The 17,411-nt window shown below is 48.6% G+C and overlaps 1 protein-coding gene across 3 annotated transcripts; it reads left to right on the plus strand.

Moving 5' to 3' along the window:
- The first annotated feature begins 1,610 nt into the window (after positions 1-1,610).
- ATP5MF (ATP synthase membrane subunit f) lies at positions 1,611-15,930 on the plus strand. 3 transcript variants are annotated; one of them, XM_045075094.1, is made up of 4 exons: positions 2,589-2,823; positions 13,753-13,860; positions 14,954-15,070; positions 15,780-15,930. In XM_045075094.1, exons 1-4 carry the CDS (start codon positions 2,604-2,606, stop codon positions 15,806-15,808), a joined length of 474 nt encoding a protein of 157 aa, XP_044931029.1. In that variant the 5' UTR covers positions 2,589-2,603; the 3' UTR covers positions 15,809-15,930. The 3 variants fall into 3 exon arrangements, with proteins under 3 accessions (XP_044931030.1, XP_044931029.1, XP_004774995.1); XM_004774938.3 differs by lacking the exon at positions 2,589-2,823 and adding an exon at positions 8,176-8,312; XM_045075095.1 differs by lacking the exons at positions 14,954-15,070; positions 15,780-15,930 and adding an exon at positions 1,611-2,011 and having other exon boundaries at positions 2,737-2,823; positions 13,753-13,793.
- Positions 15,931-17,411: the final 1,481 nt, after the last annotated feature.

Consider the following 17,411-nt stretch of genomic DNA (forward strand, 5'->3'; position numbering starts at 1 on the left):
AGTTTACATGAAAAACTAGATATTCTCCCTTAGCGAAGGGCAGTGTCTATGGGTCTTGAAGACTTTGGGATCAATTTTCAGGAGTTTTCTGGGAATTCAATACAAGCTTACTTTATCTTTTTTAAGATGTTATCTATTTATTTGACAGAGAGGGAACAGAAGCAGGGGAAGTGGGAGAGGGAGAAACAGGCTTCCCCACTGAGCAGGGAGCCCAACTCAGGGTTCCATCCCAGGACCCTGGGAGCAGGTCCTGAGCCGAAGGCAGCCGCTTAAAGACTGAGCCACCTAGGCGCCCCACATCCATCAGCTTTGATGGAGAAGGAAAGATGCTGCGTGAGCCTGAGCACGTAGCATTTCCTTTCTTTTTCTTTCTCCTCCTCTTTAAGATTCTACCTACACTTTCCTCTCCAGTTTATGCCACATGCAGCGAGGACCTGTCATGATTCAACCTCTTCAAGGTCGGTCCAGCCCCTTGCCCACCTGACCCCTCTTATTCTCTGCATCTTTCTCACTCTGGTGTTCTCCAAACAGACTACTGCGGACAGCACTTTCATAACCTGGCTTCAGTTTCCCTTGTCAGCCAAGTTCTCTGAGATGTCACATAACGCTGGGTCATTGGCTCATACGGGTCTTCATGCTGGTGATGCCCTTCCCCTGGTCACTACTCCACTAGCTGGTATTTCCTTCCAAAGCCAGTGGGGCTCAGCGTGGTGTTTCCCTGATTTTTCTTTGGCTTCTTCAAGGGTAGAGGAAATACACAGGGCTGAGAAGATGGAACACAAAGTCTGTGCCTGAGACTCAGAAGAGGAGCAACGGGCCAGAGTGGTCCCCTCTGTAGAGTCAGTTTTAAAGGGCTCCAGAAAAGAAGGGACCAGCAGGACAGAACCTGGAGGGCTTGGCTGGCCGGCAAGACTGTGTCCAGTACAGGCTCTGGTGACCTGGGTTTTTATCCCCTACCCGAACCCCTAGTCCTCCGCTGAGGCCCGGGGCAGGTCACAATGGGACTTAGTGTTAGTCCCCATCCTCAACTGACTCTCACAGAGAAGTCATCCTTGGCCGGAAAATAGAGGCTAGTCCGCAGATTTGCAGTTCAGGACTCTCTGGACCTCCATCAGAGTTCTGCCTCTTTCCAGCCCTAACCTCCGCGCTCCTGCTCCCTCTTCCACGCCCAGAGGACGATGCGGGCAGCACGGAGACCTGAGGGAACTCAACGGGCCTCAGGATCCTGCCACCGACAGCCGGTGCAGTGGCCTTCACCTTCCTCGCTCCTTGGTGGTTTTCGTGCAGTGCCCCTCCTGGTGCGCCCTTCAAGACTCCAAGACCAGGGGCGCCTGGCCCGCTCAGTCAGAGAAGCATGCGACTCCTGATCGTGAGTTCCAGCCCCACTTGGGTGTAGAGGTCACAAACACATAAATAAACTTAAAAAGGAAAAGGAAAAGATTTCAAGACCAGCCAGGTGCGGAGGCAACATCGCCGTGCCCCTGTGCGATTGCTCCCTTCGCAGCGGAACCTCCTTCTCATCCTCAACTAGGGCGATTTGGGCCCACAGGGGACTGTCTGCTCCCCCTGTCCGCCCCGCATCCGGGAAAGGGAGAGAGGTAAGCAGCTGCGCCTTGCTGCGGTGAACACCCAAGTTCAGGGCTGTTAACACTCTTCCCCAGGCGGAGGGCGGCAGCTAAGTTCTCTTCCACCCTCCCCTCCCCAGCGCCGGGCCATGCCAGCCTCCCGGGAGCAGATCCCCGCAGTCCTCGGGTGGGAGCCCGCCCCCGGCCAGGCGCTAGCCCCAGCAGCAGCCGCGTCCGGCTCCCCTCGGCTCCTCCCAGGCTCCCTCCGGCCCCGGCAACCCCAGCGGAGCTCCTGCGGGCGTGAGAAGGAGCGCTGGGTGGAGTCCTCCAGGCGAATCTCCTGGATCCTTTCCTCGTCTGCATGGAAATGCTTTCGTGCGTCCTGCACCCTCTTCAAAGTTCAATTTTCGTTTCGGGCGCTTGTTGACCCTGGACGGCGTCTGGAGGTATAACTAAGGCTTAGACGGAGCTGACCTCCAGTTTTGGCCTGCTGATCCCAAGCAACCGGACTCGGGGAGACCCTTGCCCTTGCACCGAGGTCTCTAACTCCCGCCCTCCGGGAATGGACCTTCCTAGGTGGGATCTGAGCCCCCACCAGGGGCGCAGGAACCGGACAGAGCTTCCCGACCTAACGCAGGGCGCGGCGTGTTGTCCCCCCTACTCTCCCTCCTGAGTCCTGGTCTCTTTCACAGAGTTGATTGGTTTGTCCTCAGCGGGTGCCACGCCAGGTCCGAGGGTCTGATCGAAGGTCGCAGCTCGGAGGGGAGAGCCTGGGGGCGAACCGCGCTTGTCTTCTGGGGAGGCTCTGGAGCTGCTGCTGGCTCAAGGGAATTGGAAAGCAGGGGCTGGAGACCGCTGCGCGCGCGGCTCACCAGCACGAGGAAAGGAGCAGCTGGTGGCCGCTGCGTCCCCCCCTCCTCTTCCCCGGCTCCACCCCGCCACCTGGCACGCGTGGGGGACGCAAGCGTCGCCCGAGCCCACCGTGCAGACCTCGGGAGCCTGGAAGGCTCCAGATAGAGTCCGGAGGCGAGCGCCGTGATGACCACTCCCTCCGGCGGAGGGCTGAGGGCCAGAAGCCAGGATTTTATACGTACTAAAGCCAAGGTTTCAGTTAATGAACGGCGTGGGGGAAGGCGGTGCCCCTTATTCCAGAGATACTTGTACTCCGCAGGACAGGAAGAGCTTCAAGTGCGTTCCCCTGCAGACACTATTAATACGTTTGCAGAAACCCAGGGACCAAGGAAAACGAGCCATGAAGGTAAGAACTGCGTTTTTATCGCAAAGCTTTGTGCTTTTCATCGTGGGAAGTCAGGATTGTTCCTGAGTTACACTTCACAGCTCATCACAGATCGTTGGGCGGAGCTGGCACTAAGCACTAAGCAGCTCTGTGGGGAATTGGTGAAAATTTATATATATAAAAGAGTGGACTATCCTTCCATGATATATACATATATCAAATCATTATAGTGTATATCTTAAGCTAATTCAGTGTTATAGGTCTGTCAAAAATAATCCATGTGCAGGAAAAAGAGAGAGAGAGAGAGAGAGAGAGAGAACCTGTTCCACCGGTCTACTTGTACAAACACGTGCTCTCTAAGACAAGGCGTCCTTTTAGGGATAATCCCCATCCATATGAGGGAGGGCTTTGAGGTTTTCTCCTATAGATTTGTACATATTTTGTTAGATTTATACCTAGGTATTTAATAGTTTTGGGTGTTAATGTAAAAATGATACTGTGTTTTCTAAAAAGATTTTATTTATTAATTTGACAGAGATCAGAAGTAGGCAGAGAGAGAGAGTCCCCACAGAGCAGAGAGCCCAATGCAGGGCTCGATCCCAGGACCCCAGGATCATGACCTGAGCGGAAGGCAGAGGCTTTAACCCACCGAGCCACCCAGGTGCTCCATACTGTGCTTTTAATTTCAAGTTCCGTTGGTTCATTATATAGGAAAGCAGCTGACCTTTGTTTGTTAACCTTGTTCCTGGACCTTCCTATTAATCACTTACTAGTTCCATGAATGTTGTTGATTCTTTCTGAATTTCTAGGTAATCATGTCATCTGCGAATAATGACAGTTTTACATCTTTCTTCCAAAGTCGTATACCTTGCCTTATTGCATTAACAAGAACTTCTGGTGCCATGTTGAAAGGGAGTGGTGAGAGGGGACATTCTTGCCTTGTTCCTGATCTTAGTGGGAAAGGTTCTAGTTTCCCTTCATTGAATATGATGTTGGCTGGAGAATTTTTTTTAAAGATTTTATTTAATTATTTGACAGAGAGAGATCACAAGCAGGCAGAGAGGCAGGCAGAGAGAGATGAAGGGAAGCAGGCTCCCCGCTGAGCAGAGAGCCCCATGCGGGACTTGATCCCAGGACCCCGAGATCATGACCTGAGCCGAAGGCAGTGGCTTAACCCACTGAGCCACCAAGGCGCCCCTGGAGAATTTTTTATACATAGTCTTATTCAAGTTGAGAAAGTTTCACCCTGTTCCTAGTTTACTGAGAGTTTTTATCATGAGTGGGTGTTGGATTTTGTCCAACGCTCTGCTGTGTTTTTTGGATCTGTCCTGCGTGTACACTACACACAGGTTGGTCTGGGACCTGGGTAGTTGCTCACTCTACTTCAGTTCTCAAAACCTTTGATATGCAGTTTAGAGTCAGAGCAACACACTGTCAGATTGGTGGGGAGCCCAGAGTTTGTACAGAACTGTAGGGGATCCTAAAAATACAACCTTACTAAAAGAAAATTTTAAACGAAGAAAACACCAAAGTGCCATCATTTAACGAGGATATTTTAACATTCCTTTCAGATATTATCCACTTGTAAAAATTTTGTCTTAAATAATTATTTTAAAATAATAAGTACCATTTTGGGGCACATGGCTGGGTCAGTCACTGGAGCATGGGACTCTTGACCTCCAGGTTGTGAGTTCAAGCCCCGTGTTGGGTATGGAGCCTACTTCTAAAATAAATAAATTAGTTAAACAAACAAACAAACAGATAGATAGATATCATAAATACCATTTCAGAATCTATTTTACTTAAGTGTTACATCTTCCATTTTGCCTAATCCTTTCAATCACAACTTTAAATATTACATCGTGTTCCATCGAAGGTACTATGCCAGTATCTTAATTATCTCAATTATTACATAATTGTTGCTTCCCCAGTACAGAATTAAATTTATAGTACCCAGAGCACCTGAATGGCTCAGTTGGTTAAGCGGCTGCCTTCGGCTCAGGTCATGATCTTGGGGTCCTGAGATCAAGTCCCATGCTGGGCTCCCTGGGAGCCTGCTTCTCCGTCTTCCCCTGTCTCCCAGCCTGTGCTCTCACTCTCTCTGTCAAGTAAATAAAATCTTAAAAAAAAAAAAAACCCACAACTTTATAGTATCCAACTCCAACTCTCACATGTAGAGTTCTTTTAACACAAACATCACATCTGGAAAATGTCCAATCGATTTCTCAGCACTAATTCCCTGAGAAAGTACACTCTTTGGTAGTTTTTTTTTTTAAGATTTTATTTATTTATTTGACAGAGATCACAAGTAGGCAGAGAGGCAGGCAGAGAGAGAGGAGGAAGCAGGCTCGATCCCAGGACCCTGAGATCATGACCTGAGCCGAAGGCAGCGGCTTAACCCACTGAGCCACCCAGGTGCCCGTCTTGGTAGTTTTGAAAACTTTTTTCAAAAATTTCCACACTGGGAAGTGTCAGGGCTCTTGTGGGTGACTTGACAATCACATTCTAGTATGAAATGAGATCAGTTCACCAGGTCCCTATAACCTTAGATCCAGTCATTCCCCCTCCTAAACACACAGCCTGCCAATTCTGATCACCAGCACCCTGGGGCCAGCAAACTCAGCTCAGTGAGTTTCCTCTGCCCATGAGCTGAGAATGACAGGGACAGATTCTTCTGGAGAATTACCATTTAATTCTATTTACGTCACTTCTTTAGGTTTCTGTGATGGACTATATGTTTGTATCTTCTAAAAATTCATGTGTTGAGGGGCATCTGGGTGGCTCAGTTGTTGAGCACCCGACTCTTGTTTCAGCTCAGGTCATGATCTCAGGGTGGAGAGGTTGAGAACCTCTTTGGGTTCTGCACTGGGGCAGGTTGGGGGGCGGTGGGTGGGGAGAGTCTGCTTGAAGATTTTCTTCCTCTGCCCCTCCCCCCACTCTCTTGTGTATGCTCTCTCTCTCTCTCAAATAAACAAATATATATATATATATATATATATTTAAAGATTTTATTTATTTATTTGACAGACAGATATCACAAGTAGGCAGAGAAGCAGGCAGAGAGAGAGGGGGAAGCAGGCTCCCTGCTGAGCAGAGAGCCCAATGCGGGGCTCGATCCCAGGACTCTGGGATCATGACCTGAGCCCAAGGCAGAGGCTTTAACCCACTGAGCCACCCAGGCGTACCACAAATGTATATTTGTAAAGATTTTATTTTTTTAAGAGTTTATTTATTTATTTGACAGACAGAGATCACAAGTAGGCGGAGTGGGGGTGAAGCAGGCTCCCTGCTGAGCAGAGATTCCCCATGTGGGGCTGGATCCCAGAACCCTGAGATCATGACCTGAGCCGAAGGCAGAGGCTTAACCCACAGAGGCTTAACCCATTGAGGCACTCAGGTGCCTCTAAAGATTTTATTTATTTGACAGACTGAGACATTGAGAGAGGGAGAAGCAGACTCCCCACCCAGCAGGGAGCCCGATGCGGAACTCAATCTTGGGATTCCAGGATCCTGACCTGAGCTGAAGGCAGTGTCTTAACCAACTGAGCCACCCCGGTGCCCACATTTCTCCATTTTTATACACATTCACACCTTCCTTCCCCATTACCTTTATTGATCCTTCATCATTTAAAAATTTGATATTTTGTACCACTTTTCTTGCTTTTCAGTTGTGTTTTCAACATCATTCCTTGTTTACAACACTGTCTCTTAGATTCTCTTTATCATGTGCTATATTTTTGTTGATTCCCATTTTTAATTTTTTCAACCACCTTTTACGACTTATTTTTATGTTCCCTCATCTCTCATTTTATCTTCATGACTTATGGTATAAATTTTCTTTCTAATCTTTGTGCCTTTTAAGAGAGGGGCGACTGGGTGGTTCCACTGGTTAAGTGTTTGACTCTTGATTTCAGCTTAGGTCATGATCTCAGGGTCGTGAGATCCAGCCCCACATCAGGCTGCACGCTGGGCACGGAGCCTGCTTAAGATTCTCTCTCTCCCTTTCCCTCTCCCCTTCCCTCTCTAAAAAACCCCAAAACCAGAAAGGAAAAACAAAAGAACACGTGTTAATGGGTAATGATGAGCTCTTACCCCACACCCCCATCCATTGCTGGTGACAAGTTGTTGAACTTACCAGGACTGGAGAAGAAATTTTCCAGCAACTCATGAACATGCCATCCAAAGCCACCTTAGAGATCATGGGTTTGTTTGTTTTATTTTTTAGATTTTATTTATTTATTTGACAGACAGAGATTGCAAGTAGGCAGAGAGGCAGGCAGAGAGAGGTGTCGGGGAAAGCAGGCTCCCTGCTGAGCAAGGAGCCCAATGTGGGACTTGATCCCAGGACCCCAAGACCATGACCTGAGCAGCAGGCAGATGCTTAACTGACTCACCACCCAGGTGTCCCAAGAAAAGGTATCTCAAATGAATTAAACTTTTATGAGGAAACAAATATCAACAAAATGTATCTCTGCCCCAGTGCAGAGTCCAGTTTCTTGATGGACCTATGAAGGGAGTAAATTGCAGCCCTCTTGCCGAGGGCATGGATCATGGCACTCAGCCTCTAGCCCAGAGTGTTTACACCATGCTCCAGGGACAGCAAGATCCTTGTCCCTGTTTTCTTCTGAAGGTGAATGGCTAAGGCTTAGAAATCATGGGTCTTAGGGAACCCTGTGCATGGTGACTCCAGAGTGTGTTGGCAGTCCTGGTTTTTCACATAACCACAAATCCTTATTTATTTATTTATTTATTTGTTTGTTTATTTATGTCCACAGATCCTTCTGGTTTTTTACACTTGGGCTCTTTCTTGAATAGGGCAGAAAACTGTGGAATCCTAGAGTTCCCTGAGGCAGGCAGCTCCCCTGCCACTGTCTGCTGGTGCCGGCTGCATTGGACCCCTACTTTAGAAAAGGAAGTGAATGAAGTTCAGGGAGTCCTGTCCAAGTTAGAACTCCTTAACCAGGAATGGTTATCGTGGCCTTTTCAGAAAAAAATAAAATGATGGTGAGGCATCATTGTGTTTGGAAAAGTGGAAGAAATAAGGGCTGGAGCTGTGTACCCCTAGGGTCTTGCTTCTTTCTGTCTTCAGAGCCCAGCCCAGAGCTGGGACATAGATCTTAGGCCCCTGTCATCTCCCACAACAATTTGAAGGCGACAAAGTAAGAAAGCCGGGATGCTCTTTTCTCCTCACTTCCCATCTTTAGGTCCCTTCCAGTCTCCTCCCTCCTAGGATGGAAAGCTCAGGCTGAGCCCTACCATCACCACCCGGTCCCCCTTCCCCGTATCCCTCCGTCTCCATCCCCCTCTACCCCTGCGGAATCCTGGGGCTTTGCCCTCCAGGGACTTGCCCTTCCCCCTATGGTGCATTTGCAGCTCCAGGCTCGCGGCAGCCGCGACCTGCTTCCCATAAACCTCTGCTTCCCGGCCGACGGGGGCGCCAGCTCCCTACCCAGGAGTCCTTGCGCGGCCCGGCGCAGCGGACACCCAGGACTCCAAGATGGCGTCAGTCGGTGAGTACTTGTACCCAGTTAAGGTTGCAAGGTTGAAGGCAGGACCCGTGTTCCGGGATTTGGGGCTCAGAGCTACAGTGGGAGGGGAGAGGGCTGCGGAGACGCCTGCCCTTCGCTCAGGGCCTTCCCTGTGGCCTCACCAGAGGTGCACCGAGCCTTTTGCTTAGAGCCTTTCACCGTTCGACCCTTCGCTCGCTCAGCTGCGCAGCCCACCTGCCCAAGGGGCCCGCGTCTCTCGGCTGCAGCGATGGGAGTGAGAGCCGCCGGAGGATGCTTCTGCGAGTTGGGGACTGCACCACCTCCGGCCACTCTTCCTCCTTGCTGAATATTGATCCCGTCGTAGCCCAGGCGCTTTGCATTTGAACCCTACGCGCAGCTTCTGCCCTTCTGAACTAAGCTGAAGCTCAGATTAAGCTCCAGGAGGAGCGAACGCCTAGGACGGTGCCTGAGATCACGTCAGGTTGGACGTGTATGTGTGGAATACGCGTTGAATAGGCTTAGAGAGGTGAGGTGACTTACTCAAGGTCACGACTAGTGAGAGGGCTGAGCTGAGATGCAAACCTCGTGGTAAACGGAGTTTAAATTGCAAGGATGGCCTTATGATCTGCAGGTTTTTCAGTGATATGCGTGAGTAAATCTACACTTACCAGAATGTGCACACTGATTTTTTTTTTTTTTTTTTTTTTTTAATACGGAAACCATGTTTTAGTCTTAGCGCCTCTCTCAGTAGCCTTGTCAGTAAGCTTCTGTCTGGAACATTGATCCCATATTAAAGATGAAAATAAGGGTCAGCAATGTGTGTGGCCTGCCTGAGGCAGAGTTTTGATTAACCTGTGTGTTTCACTCAATTTTTATATTCCTTTAAGATTTTTATTTAATTATTTGACACAGAGAGATCACAAGTAGGCAGAGAGGCAGGCAGAGAGAGAGAGCTTGGGAAGTAGGCTCCCCGCAGAGCAGAGAGCCCAATGTGAGGCTTGATCCCAGAACCCCAAGACCATGGCCTGAGCCAAAGGCAGAGGCTTAAACCACTGAGACACCCAGGCGCCCCTCGGTTCTTATATTCTTAATATCAGCCTGGAGAAACGAAGAGGGGATCAGAAAAGATGAGAATGGTGCTATTTTTCCCAGCTGTAACAAATGAGCATGAGAATATTAATCAGCGGTGGTTGTATTGTTTAAACAAGAGGCCGTGTGAAAAGGAGGCATTGCAACTCAGCATCACTTCAGTAGAGAGAAGTGATGAGCACTGTGGACGAAGCATTAAACAACTTAGTACGTGTAGGTTCTTGAAACACTGCCTGGCCTGCTGTTAAGAGTACTTGTCATCTCAGCTTCCACTTTGTGACCTTGGAGTGCGGTCATGCCATGGCTGGCCCATTCACCATCACCCTAGGTGAAGGAGTTGAACTCCCAAGTCTCTGAAGTACTCAACAGTCTTTTAGCTGGTGTCTTTCGCCAGAGCATAAAGCCACTAGTTCATTAGCAAATAAAGTGATGGAAATATGAATTAACAGCAGTAGATGAGATTGGGTCAGCAAACTGTGGCCAATGGGTTAGATTTCCTATGATCTGTTTCTGTATGGCGTGTGAAATAGAATGGTTTTTTAAAAATTAAAAAAAAAAAAAAAAAGTCACAGAGGCTCTTTACTCTGTGGCCGACCCCTAGGCTGGATTTAGCACCCAGAAGACACTTAGCATTTTCATGCCTCTCCATATAGGTGGACAGTGTGCTTTTTTTGAAGTCATAAAATCAGACCAGGGAGCCACCTGCTCTTCCAAGAACATACGGTCCTTTCTCAGCCTTCACTGGAAGTCTGTTACGACTACGAACTGTGTGTGGGGTTGCTCCTGTCTTTACATAGCTCATAGACAGATAATTTCCATTTACATAATATCTACAGCCAATTACCAAGGTGGCTGGTGTTTTTTTTTTCTTTTCTTTTAAGATATTTATTTATTTGAGAGAGAGCAGGAGAGCACAGGCAGGGGGAGCAGCAGAGGGAGAAGCAGGGAGCCCAATGAGGGGCTCAATCCCAGAAGCCCAGAATCATGACCTGAGCCAAAGGCAGATGCTAACCAACGGAGCCACCCATGTGCCCCGATGGCTGCTGTCTTAACTTTATTTTACAAAGGAAACTGAGGCACAGAGGGCAGGTACTTGTCCTAGGGCACACAGCAGCAAAATGGCACTGAACTCAGAATGCGTGACTCCCCAAAATCTGCCCTGTTTACCACTGCCCTCTACTAGTGGGAGCCAGTGATTGCCTAGGGGGAGAGGTGTGCAGCACTGCGGGAAGTGTTGGAGGGGAGGGTTCCAGTTTTGCTGCTCAGGACTGAAGTCTTTGTCTTCCATTAAGAGACACAGTCTTGGAAAAAGTGTAGATGTGCCTCTGACCAGTCTGTTGATCTCTCAGGGTTTTATGATGGTGCTGTATTTGGCTCTTCTTAGGCCCAATGTGAATTTTCCCCCCGTCTTTATAAATTTCTTAGTTTTTGTTAAGGAAACCCTCTTTATATGTCTAAATATACAGAAAAATGAATTTTAAATTGTTGGCTGCTTTCTCCAGTGATGTGCCAAGGCACCATGCCAGCCTCTGAATGTGGTTGTGAGAATGCTGAGTATGTTTTCATAAGTTTGTGGGATCAGAAGTGACCTGATTTTTTTTTTTTTTTGTTACCAGCCTTATCAGTCAAAAATACTTTGACTTAAAACAGTTTCTTTTGTATATCTCCCCCAACATAGTCCTATGATTAAAAGCATTTTTAAACCTTTTATTATGGACGATTTCAGAGGGAAGGGAAGCAGTAATGTAATGAACACTTTAGACTCATTACCCAGCGCCAACAGTTAGTAACATTCGGCCCTTCTAGTTCCATCTATACTTTTGTCCTGCACTCCCCACCATGTGGCCATATATAAAGCCAGTTGGTTTTAGAATCAAACGTTTACACTCCTCACTGCATGGAAGAAGGCTTCGGGATTGTAGCAAAGGTGCTGACTGTGTTCTTGTTCAAGAAGACACATGGTATAGTTATTCTTGGACCACGGCCTTCTGAACCAAGTGAAGACAAAACTGGCCTGTAAAAATGTGTACTTGTTAAACTTTTCTGAGAATAGCATGGACAGGGTGACAGAGAAAGGTATAGGCCATTCTCTAATAACATGATTGTGTGGTATTGCTATCATTGACACTAACCTCTCCAACAGAGATTTGGATCATATCCCGAAATTCATTTGAGACTGTCTCATGGAAAAATAGCACCACACTAATCACATCACAGTTTTGTTTGTCAAGGAACTAAAGGGTGCAATTAATCCCTAAAGTCCTGCTGCTTAAAATGTCCTTAAGTTTGGGCGCCTGGGTGGCTCAGTGGGTTGAGCCCCTGCCTTCGGCTCAGGTCATGATCTCGGGGTCCTGGGATCGAGTCCCGCATCAGGCTCTCTGCTCGGCAGGGAGCCTGTTTCCTCCTCCTCTCTCTCTCTGCCTGCCTCTCTACCTACTTGTGATCTCTCTCTGTCAAATAAATAAATAAAATCTTTAAAAAAAAAAAATGTCCTTAAGTTTGGTTTGTGAGCCATTTCTTTGTCTACTTCTGTCTTTTTCGTTTGTTTCACATAGACTGTAATGACATTTCAACAAGAATAATATAATAGTTCACAGTTCCGAGTGATGTTCCAAAAGCTTTTACATAGATTCTCATTTAGTGCTTGGAGTAAGCCATTTCACAGCTCAGAGGTTATTTAGGAAGTGCCTGAGGTGAGGTAGGCAGGGAAGGAGGCTTTTTAGGGAATGGCATTTAAGTTGAGCTGGCTGTGTGGTGATCTAAGAGCACGGCACATACAAAGGTCCTCAGGTAAAGAAGCAGAAAGGGGTCTGGTGGAAGTTAGGTGAGCCTGCTAAGGTAAGTGGGTGAGGTGGTTGTCTGGCGATAGAATGTTGGCTCCTGAGAACAAGGCCCCTGTCTGCAGTCAGTGCTGTAGCTGCATTGTGGAGCCCACTGCCTGGTATACAGTAGGTGCTCCGTATTGTTGGATTGAGACTAGATAGAAGGTTCAGGCCTGTTTATTTGGGACAGACGGCCTAAACCGTAACCCTCAACCCATGTCTGCAAGTCTTAGGCTTGTGCCCCCACCTGTCACTTGTGGCCTCTTGACGAACACTGGATCTGGTCCATTTGGGCCAATGTCCAGGTGACCCGTAGCAGATGAGAAGCTGCCATAAAGCCATGTATTTCTGTTCATTGCCCGACCACCCCTGCCCTTGTTAAGTGTTGGGAGATGTCAGAAGATCTGTGGGGTTCCCTTCAGTGAGGCTGGTCCTTACCGAGCCTTAGTCTTTCCTTGGTTCCCCAAAATGGAGAAGAAACCTTTCTTTGATTTGGTCTGAGTCCTTCTGTGGTTGGTAATCTTTAAGAAAGGACAATAGTCTTTGACTCCTTGCCTTGAAGAGGGTACCTGCCCAGCAGTTTTGTTTTTTTTTTTAAGATTTTATTTATTTGACAGAGAGAGATCACAAGTAGGCAGAGGGGCAGGCAGAGAAGAGGAAGCAGGCTCCCTGCTGAGCAGAAGCCTGATGTGGGGCTCGATCCCAGGACACTGGGATCATGACCTGAGCCGAAAGCAGAGGCTTTAACCCACTGAGCCACCAGGCACCCCTGCCCAGCAGCTTTTTAAATTGATCTCTGTGGGAAGGATGAGAAAGGAGACTATTCTCTCCTTATGAGCATCTGAACATTCACAGTTCTGCCCCCTCCGGTCCCCTTCCTAATCTACTCTTAAGCTGAGATAATTATGATATGGCCTCAACCTGGAGCTCTTCCTGTTCTGTCCCTAGTCTCATTGGAGTATTATCTGGGGCCCATTGGATCATGTGGGGTGGTTTTTATTATGGCATTTATCATTTAACATTTTATTATGGCATATTAACATTATGGACCCAGGTAGGATGCTTGAAGTATCAGATTGTCTGCAGGAGCAGGGGAGCCAGACCTAAGACTGAGCCCTGCCTCTACTGCCTGCATGCTGTGTGAACTTGGCCAAGTTGCCTCACTTCTCTGAGTCAGTCTCCCCCACTCATAAAATAAAGGCATTAGCTCCTTACTATGAAGATTAAATGAGGTAATACATGTAAACATTAGTTTTGTAGGCATTTTTCTCTTCTGTCTTCCACTGGATTACTTAATTCCTCATGGCCCTTAGGCTCTGTTTTTACATAGTTATTCCCAGTAAGGTATTATTTCAAATCTTGATCATTAGTAAAACTTTACATATCCTCTGGCTTAAAACAGAATTTCGTGTGATAGAGTTATTCGTAATATTCCTTGTGTGCAGCCTCTGTGTAGTGACTTTATTGATGGTTGAAGTAAGTGACATAAAAGGATGCTATTTGTCTTACTGGAGGGTTTTCAGTGTGTGTTTTCTGCTCTTCCTTTTCAGTACCCCTGAAGGAGAAGAAGCTCTTGGATGTGAAACTAGGAGAGCTAACCAGCTGGATACTGATGCGGGATTTCACCCCCAAGGGCATTGCTGGCGCATTTCAAAGAGGTCAGAGCCATGTGTAAAAAAAGAGCAAATTTCTGGGTCTTTTGGTCTCCCTTTCCCCTGAATTAATCGAGCAGTCAAGGCCTTGTCTCCGACCAGTATGTGGAGGACAGGGTCAGACTGTTAGCCCCTGAAGTTCGGTGTTTGACTGGTGACTGGCCCTATCAGAGGCTGGTTCTAAGATTAATTTTAGCCAAGAAAATGTTTTCTGCTGCTTGGAATTAGCACCACTGCCATCATCTTAAAGAAGTGTCTATGAGCATTTTTGTCATAAGATGTCTTAAAGAGGAGAATGAGTTTAAAGCATAGTGGACATTAGTCCATAATGTAGTGCTCATCCCCCTGTTAGGCAAAACTTCCAGGATGGATGTTTGAAATGATCTGTCCTTCAGGTCTGTGCATGGTCACATCAGTCCCGTGGGGTCCCTGTCCTCATTCTAGGAATCAGAGACTCACATGAACCCACAGATGCTGTGTAGTCTCTGGCTTCAGGCCCCTCTGAGACCTTTCCTTAGCTCAGATTAGAATTCTCTGCCTTTCCCCCATACTTAGTGACAACAGTCCCTGACTTCATAAACTATAAACTCTCACTGCTGTAAACCCGGGCCTTCTAGAATCATTTCAATCTTTTTTTCTCAGCCAAGCCACAAGCCCAAAAGAGGGCAGAAACTGTTTCCTCACTGGTGGGGGTACCTAGCAAAGAGATGATGGCACAAAGCCTTCTTCCCCAACAGACAGACCTCGCCGGCCTCAGCCATGTGGCCTTTATTTGGAGTTGGATTTGGGGTCAGAATTAGGGTAAGGGGATCCCTCGGGCTGGATGTGAGGGTGAGGTGAGATCAAAGGCTGGCGGGCTGAGCCAAGTCTGTTAAGGTGAAGGCCAAAGCATCAGGGTAGGATCCACATGGGCCTAGTCCTGGGCTCCTAGGGCAAGACCCACGGGGGGACTGGTGCTTTTCCCGTAATCAGGCAGTGAATTTAGGGTGAGTGGCTTCAAGAGTCAGAACGGAACTGAGTCCCTGAATGTAAGACAAGACTCGACTTTGCACCGCGTGAAGCATTCCCAGCAAACCGTGGCCTCCTCTCGTGTTTGCAGGTTACTACCGGTATTACAACAAGTATGTCAATGTGAAGAAAGGGGGCGTCGCTGGGATTTCTATGGTGCTGGCAGCTTATGTGGTCTTCAACTACTTCCGTTGTTATAAGGAACTCAGTGAGTGTCTCTCTGGTCACCCCATCCTCTGGGTTTTCTCATTGCTGGGTGGGACTGGTTCGCTGTCAGGTTTACGAGTCTGTTCTATGGCAGCTGAAAAATTGGGAGGAACTTAGGAAAATATAGTATAGAGGATGCTATTTTAAGCGGGAAAATTGTAGCAAAGAAAAGATGAAGACAGGAAAACTAACACGAAGCCAGATAAAGGTAGTACTGAAGCATTCTGTAAGGTGCTGCAGGCTCCACTGAGGGTTGGTGGAAAATTTTGGCTTCATGTTCTTAGCAGCCAGTGCGAAGAAAGAAACAGGAATGGTACAGTCCGGCGTCTGTGCTGTGTTCTGGAAAAGGGCAGCTTGTCCTGGGTCTGAGGCCCGAGAGGAGCTTATGGGTGGGAGATGGTGGCAGAGAGCCTGCGGCAGCCCCCACCAGTAGCCCCCACCGGTCAGAAAGCCAGGGTGATGTTGGCTCTGGAGGCCAGGCTCTCGGGGACTGGGTCTGAGCGCGTGTTCCTTCTGGGAAGAGGCTGGCCAGGCAGCAGATTAGCTCCTGAGGTGCTACCTCCACGTCTGCTCGTTCTGAGACCCTGGCAGGCAGGTTCTGGGTTATCTTCTGAAAGGAATTCTCAGGATGGCTTTCTCTCCCCTATCTGCCATCTTGCGCTTTCACTACACCTTTAAAGAAACTTACCATCTTGCCTTTTTAACTTCAGAACACGAGCGGCTACGCAAGTACCACTGAAGAGGGCCCAGTGTGGAGGCGCACGCGCCGCATTCCTGACCATGACCTTTGCTTGGCACCCTTGAATCCTTTCATATCCTAATTCAGAATTAACGTCCAATAAAAGATGACTGATACTCGGACTGCTTGCCTGGTGTAGCCGGTTCCCTGCCCACTCCGAGCTTCTGCTGCATAGTTCCCAAAGGGCCATTCATGTCCACAGCTCAGGCCTTCGAACCAGTGGGCTTCGGGACCTGTCCCTGCTCACAGGAGGTGGGCTGTCATCTAGTTAAGCCTGTCAAGTGCCTGGAGGGGTCTTCCTGCTCTTTGCACCTGGAGCGTTCTAAGCACTTCTGGCTTTTTGTCAGCTGATGCTTTTACATCAGAACAGAGGCCCCCCCAACTGCTTGAGAATGCCTTCCCCTCCCCCATCTTGCTGCCAGGCTGCAGTCTTGTGGGCCCTCCTGCTAAGGAAGGAAGCTGCCTTGCCTGGGGTAGGAGTCAGGGAAGCAAGGGAAAACACAGGCCCTGACTGCCTGTATCCACCCCTCCCAACCCCATCCTTACCCTTCAGCAGAGATCTTCCTTAAAGGGACAGTTAGAGACCAGTTCTGGGGTGTATGGGAAGAACAAACTGATGCTGTGGCAAGATCCGATTTGAATAAGCAGGTATCATCCAGCATCTGAGAGGACATAAGAACCTCACTTTGGCTGTTCCAAACAAGGCCAAAGCTTCCAGACTTTACCAGCTGCCAGTACAGAGTCCCTTCCCTCTAGGAGATGTATGTGTCCAAAGGGGACAAGGAAGCACCGATATCAAAGTTTTGTGCCTGGGCATTTCACGCAGCCAGCAGCAGAGTCCTCTCCTTGGCGTGGGGGTCCCTGAAGTAACGAGACGCAGCTTAAAAAACAAGCTTTTAATCAACCTCATAAAAAGTTCTTGTGATGGAACTTGAACGGGCCCAGTTGCCCAGTGGGTTGCAGGTGACAGTTTCACATTTCCAGGTTTGGGGGCGGGGGGGAGGGGGTCTCCGGAGGCCAAAGCTGAGTGACTGTGCAGATGCTTGGCGGGCCAGGAGGTAGGTGCACAGATGGACCGTGGCCTCGATTTAATGGGTGCTCTGCAGCTCCAGCTGAAGGTACACTTTGAGATAATCCCATGGTCAAGTAGGTGCTCCAAGAAAATCAGCCCAGAGGAAAAAGACCCTCACCCCGGAGAGCCCTGCACCCTTCCTCTCCACCACTGCCACTTTGGAGCAGGACCAGGCTGAGGCAACAAGTGCACTGAAGTTTGCCCCGAAGGGCTGCCTGGTTCAAATCCCATCGACAGGCACAGCTTCTGAACTCAGCAGGACATGGAAGAAGCAGGCATGACCTGGTCGAAGCTTTAAATGATCCACCAGCCCCGGGGGTCACCAAGAACTGGTGTTTAATGATGAGGCCTCGAGGGGAAGGGCCACCTTCCACACCGACTGCTTAGCACAAAGCCCTTTGCCACAACCTCCTCCCTTCCCGCAAGGGCGGTGTGCAGGGAGATCGGACAGGAGGTACGGATGCTAGACAGACATGATGCCGACTTGGAAGGACCAAACTAGAGCACTTGTCCCCTTTTAAAAAAAGATTA

This window comes from Mustela putorius, unplaced genomic scaffold, assembly GCF_011764305.1.
Source record: "Mustela putorius furo isolate JIRA1106 unplaced genomic scaffold, ASM1176430v1.1 tig00000139_pilon_pilon_pilon, whole genome shotgun sequence".
Taxonomy (NCBI): Eukaryota; Metazoa; Chordata; class Mammalia; order Carnivora; family Mustelidae; genus Mustela; species Mustela putorius.

Excerpts from the sequence above, each read along its gene's own strand:
- ATP5MF (XM_045075094.1), top strand. The coding sequence starts at position 2,604 with ATGACCACTCCCTCCGGCGGAGGGCTGAGGGCCAGAAGCCAGGATTTT. Across the intron at positions 2,824-13,752 it reads AAGGAAAACGAGCCATGAAG|TACCCCTGAAGGAGAAGAAG; the intron begins GTAAGAACTGCG and ends CTTCCTTTTCAG. Across the intron at positions 13,861-14,953 it reads TGCTGGCGCATTTCAAAGAG|GTTACTACCGGTATTACAAC; the intron begins GTCAGAGCCATG and ends TCGTGTTTGCAG.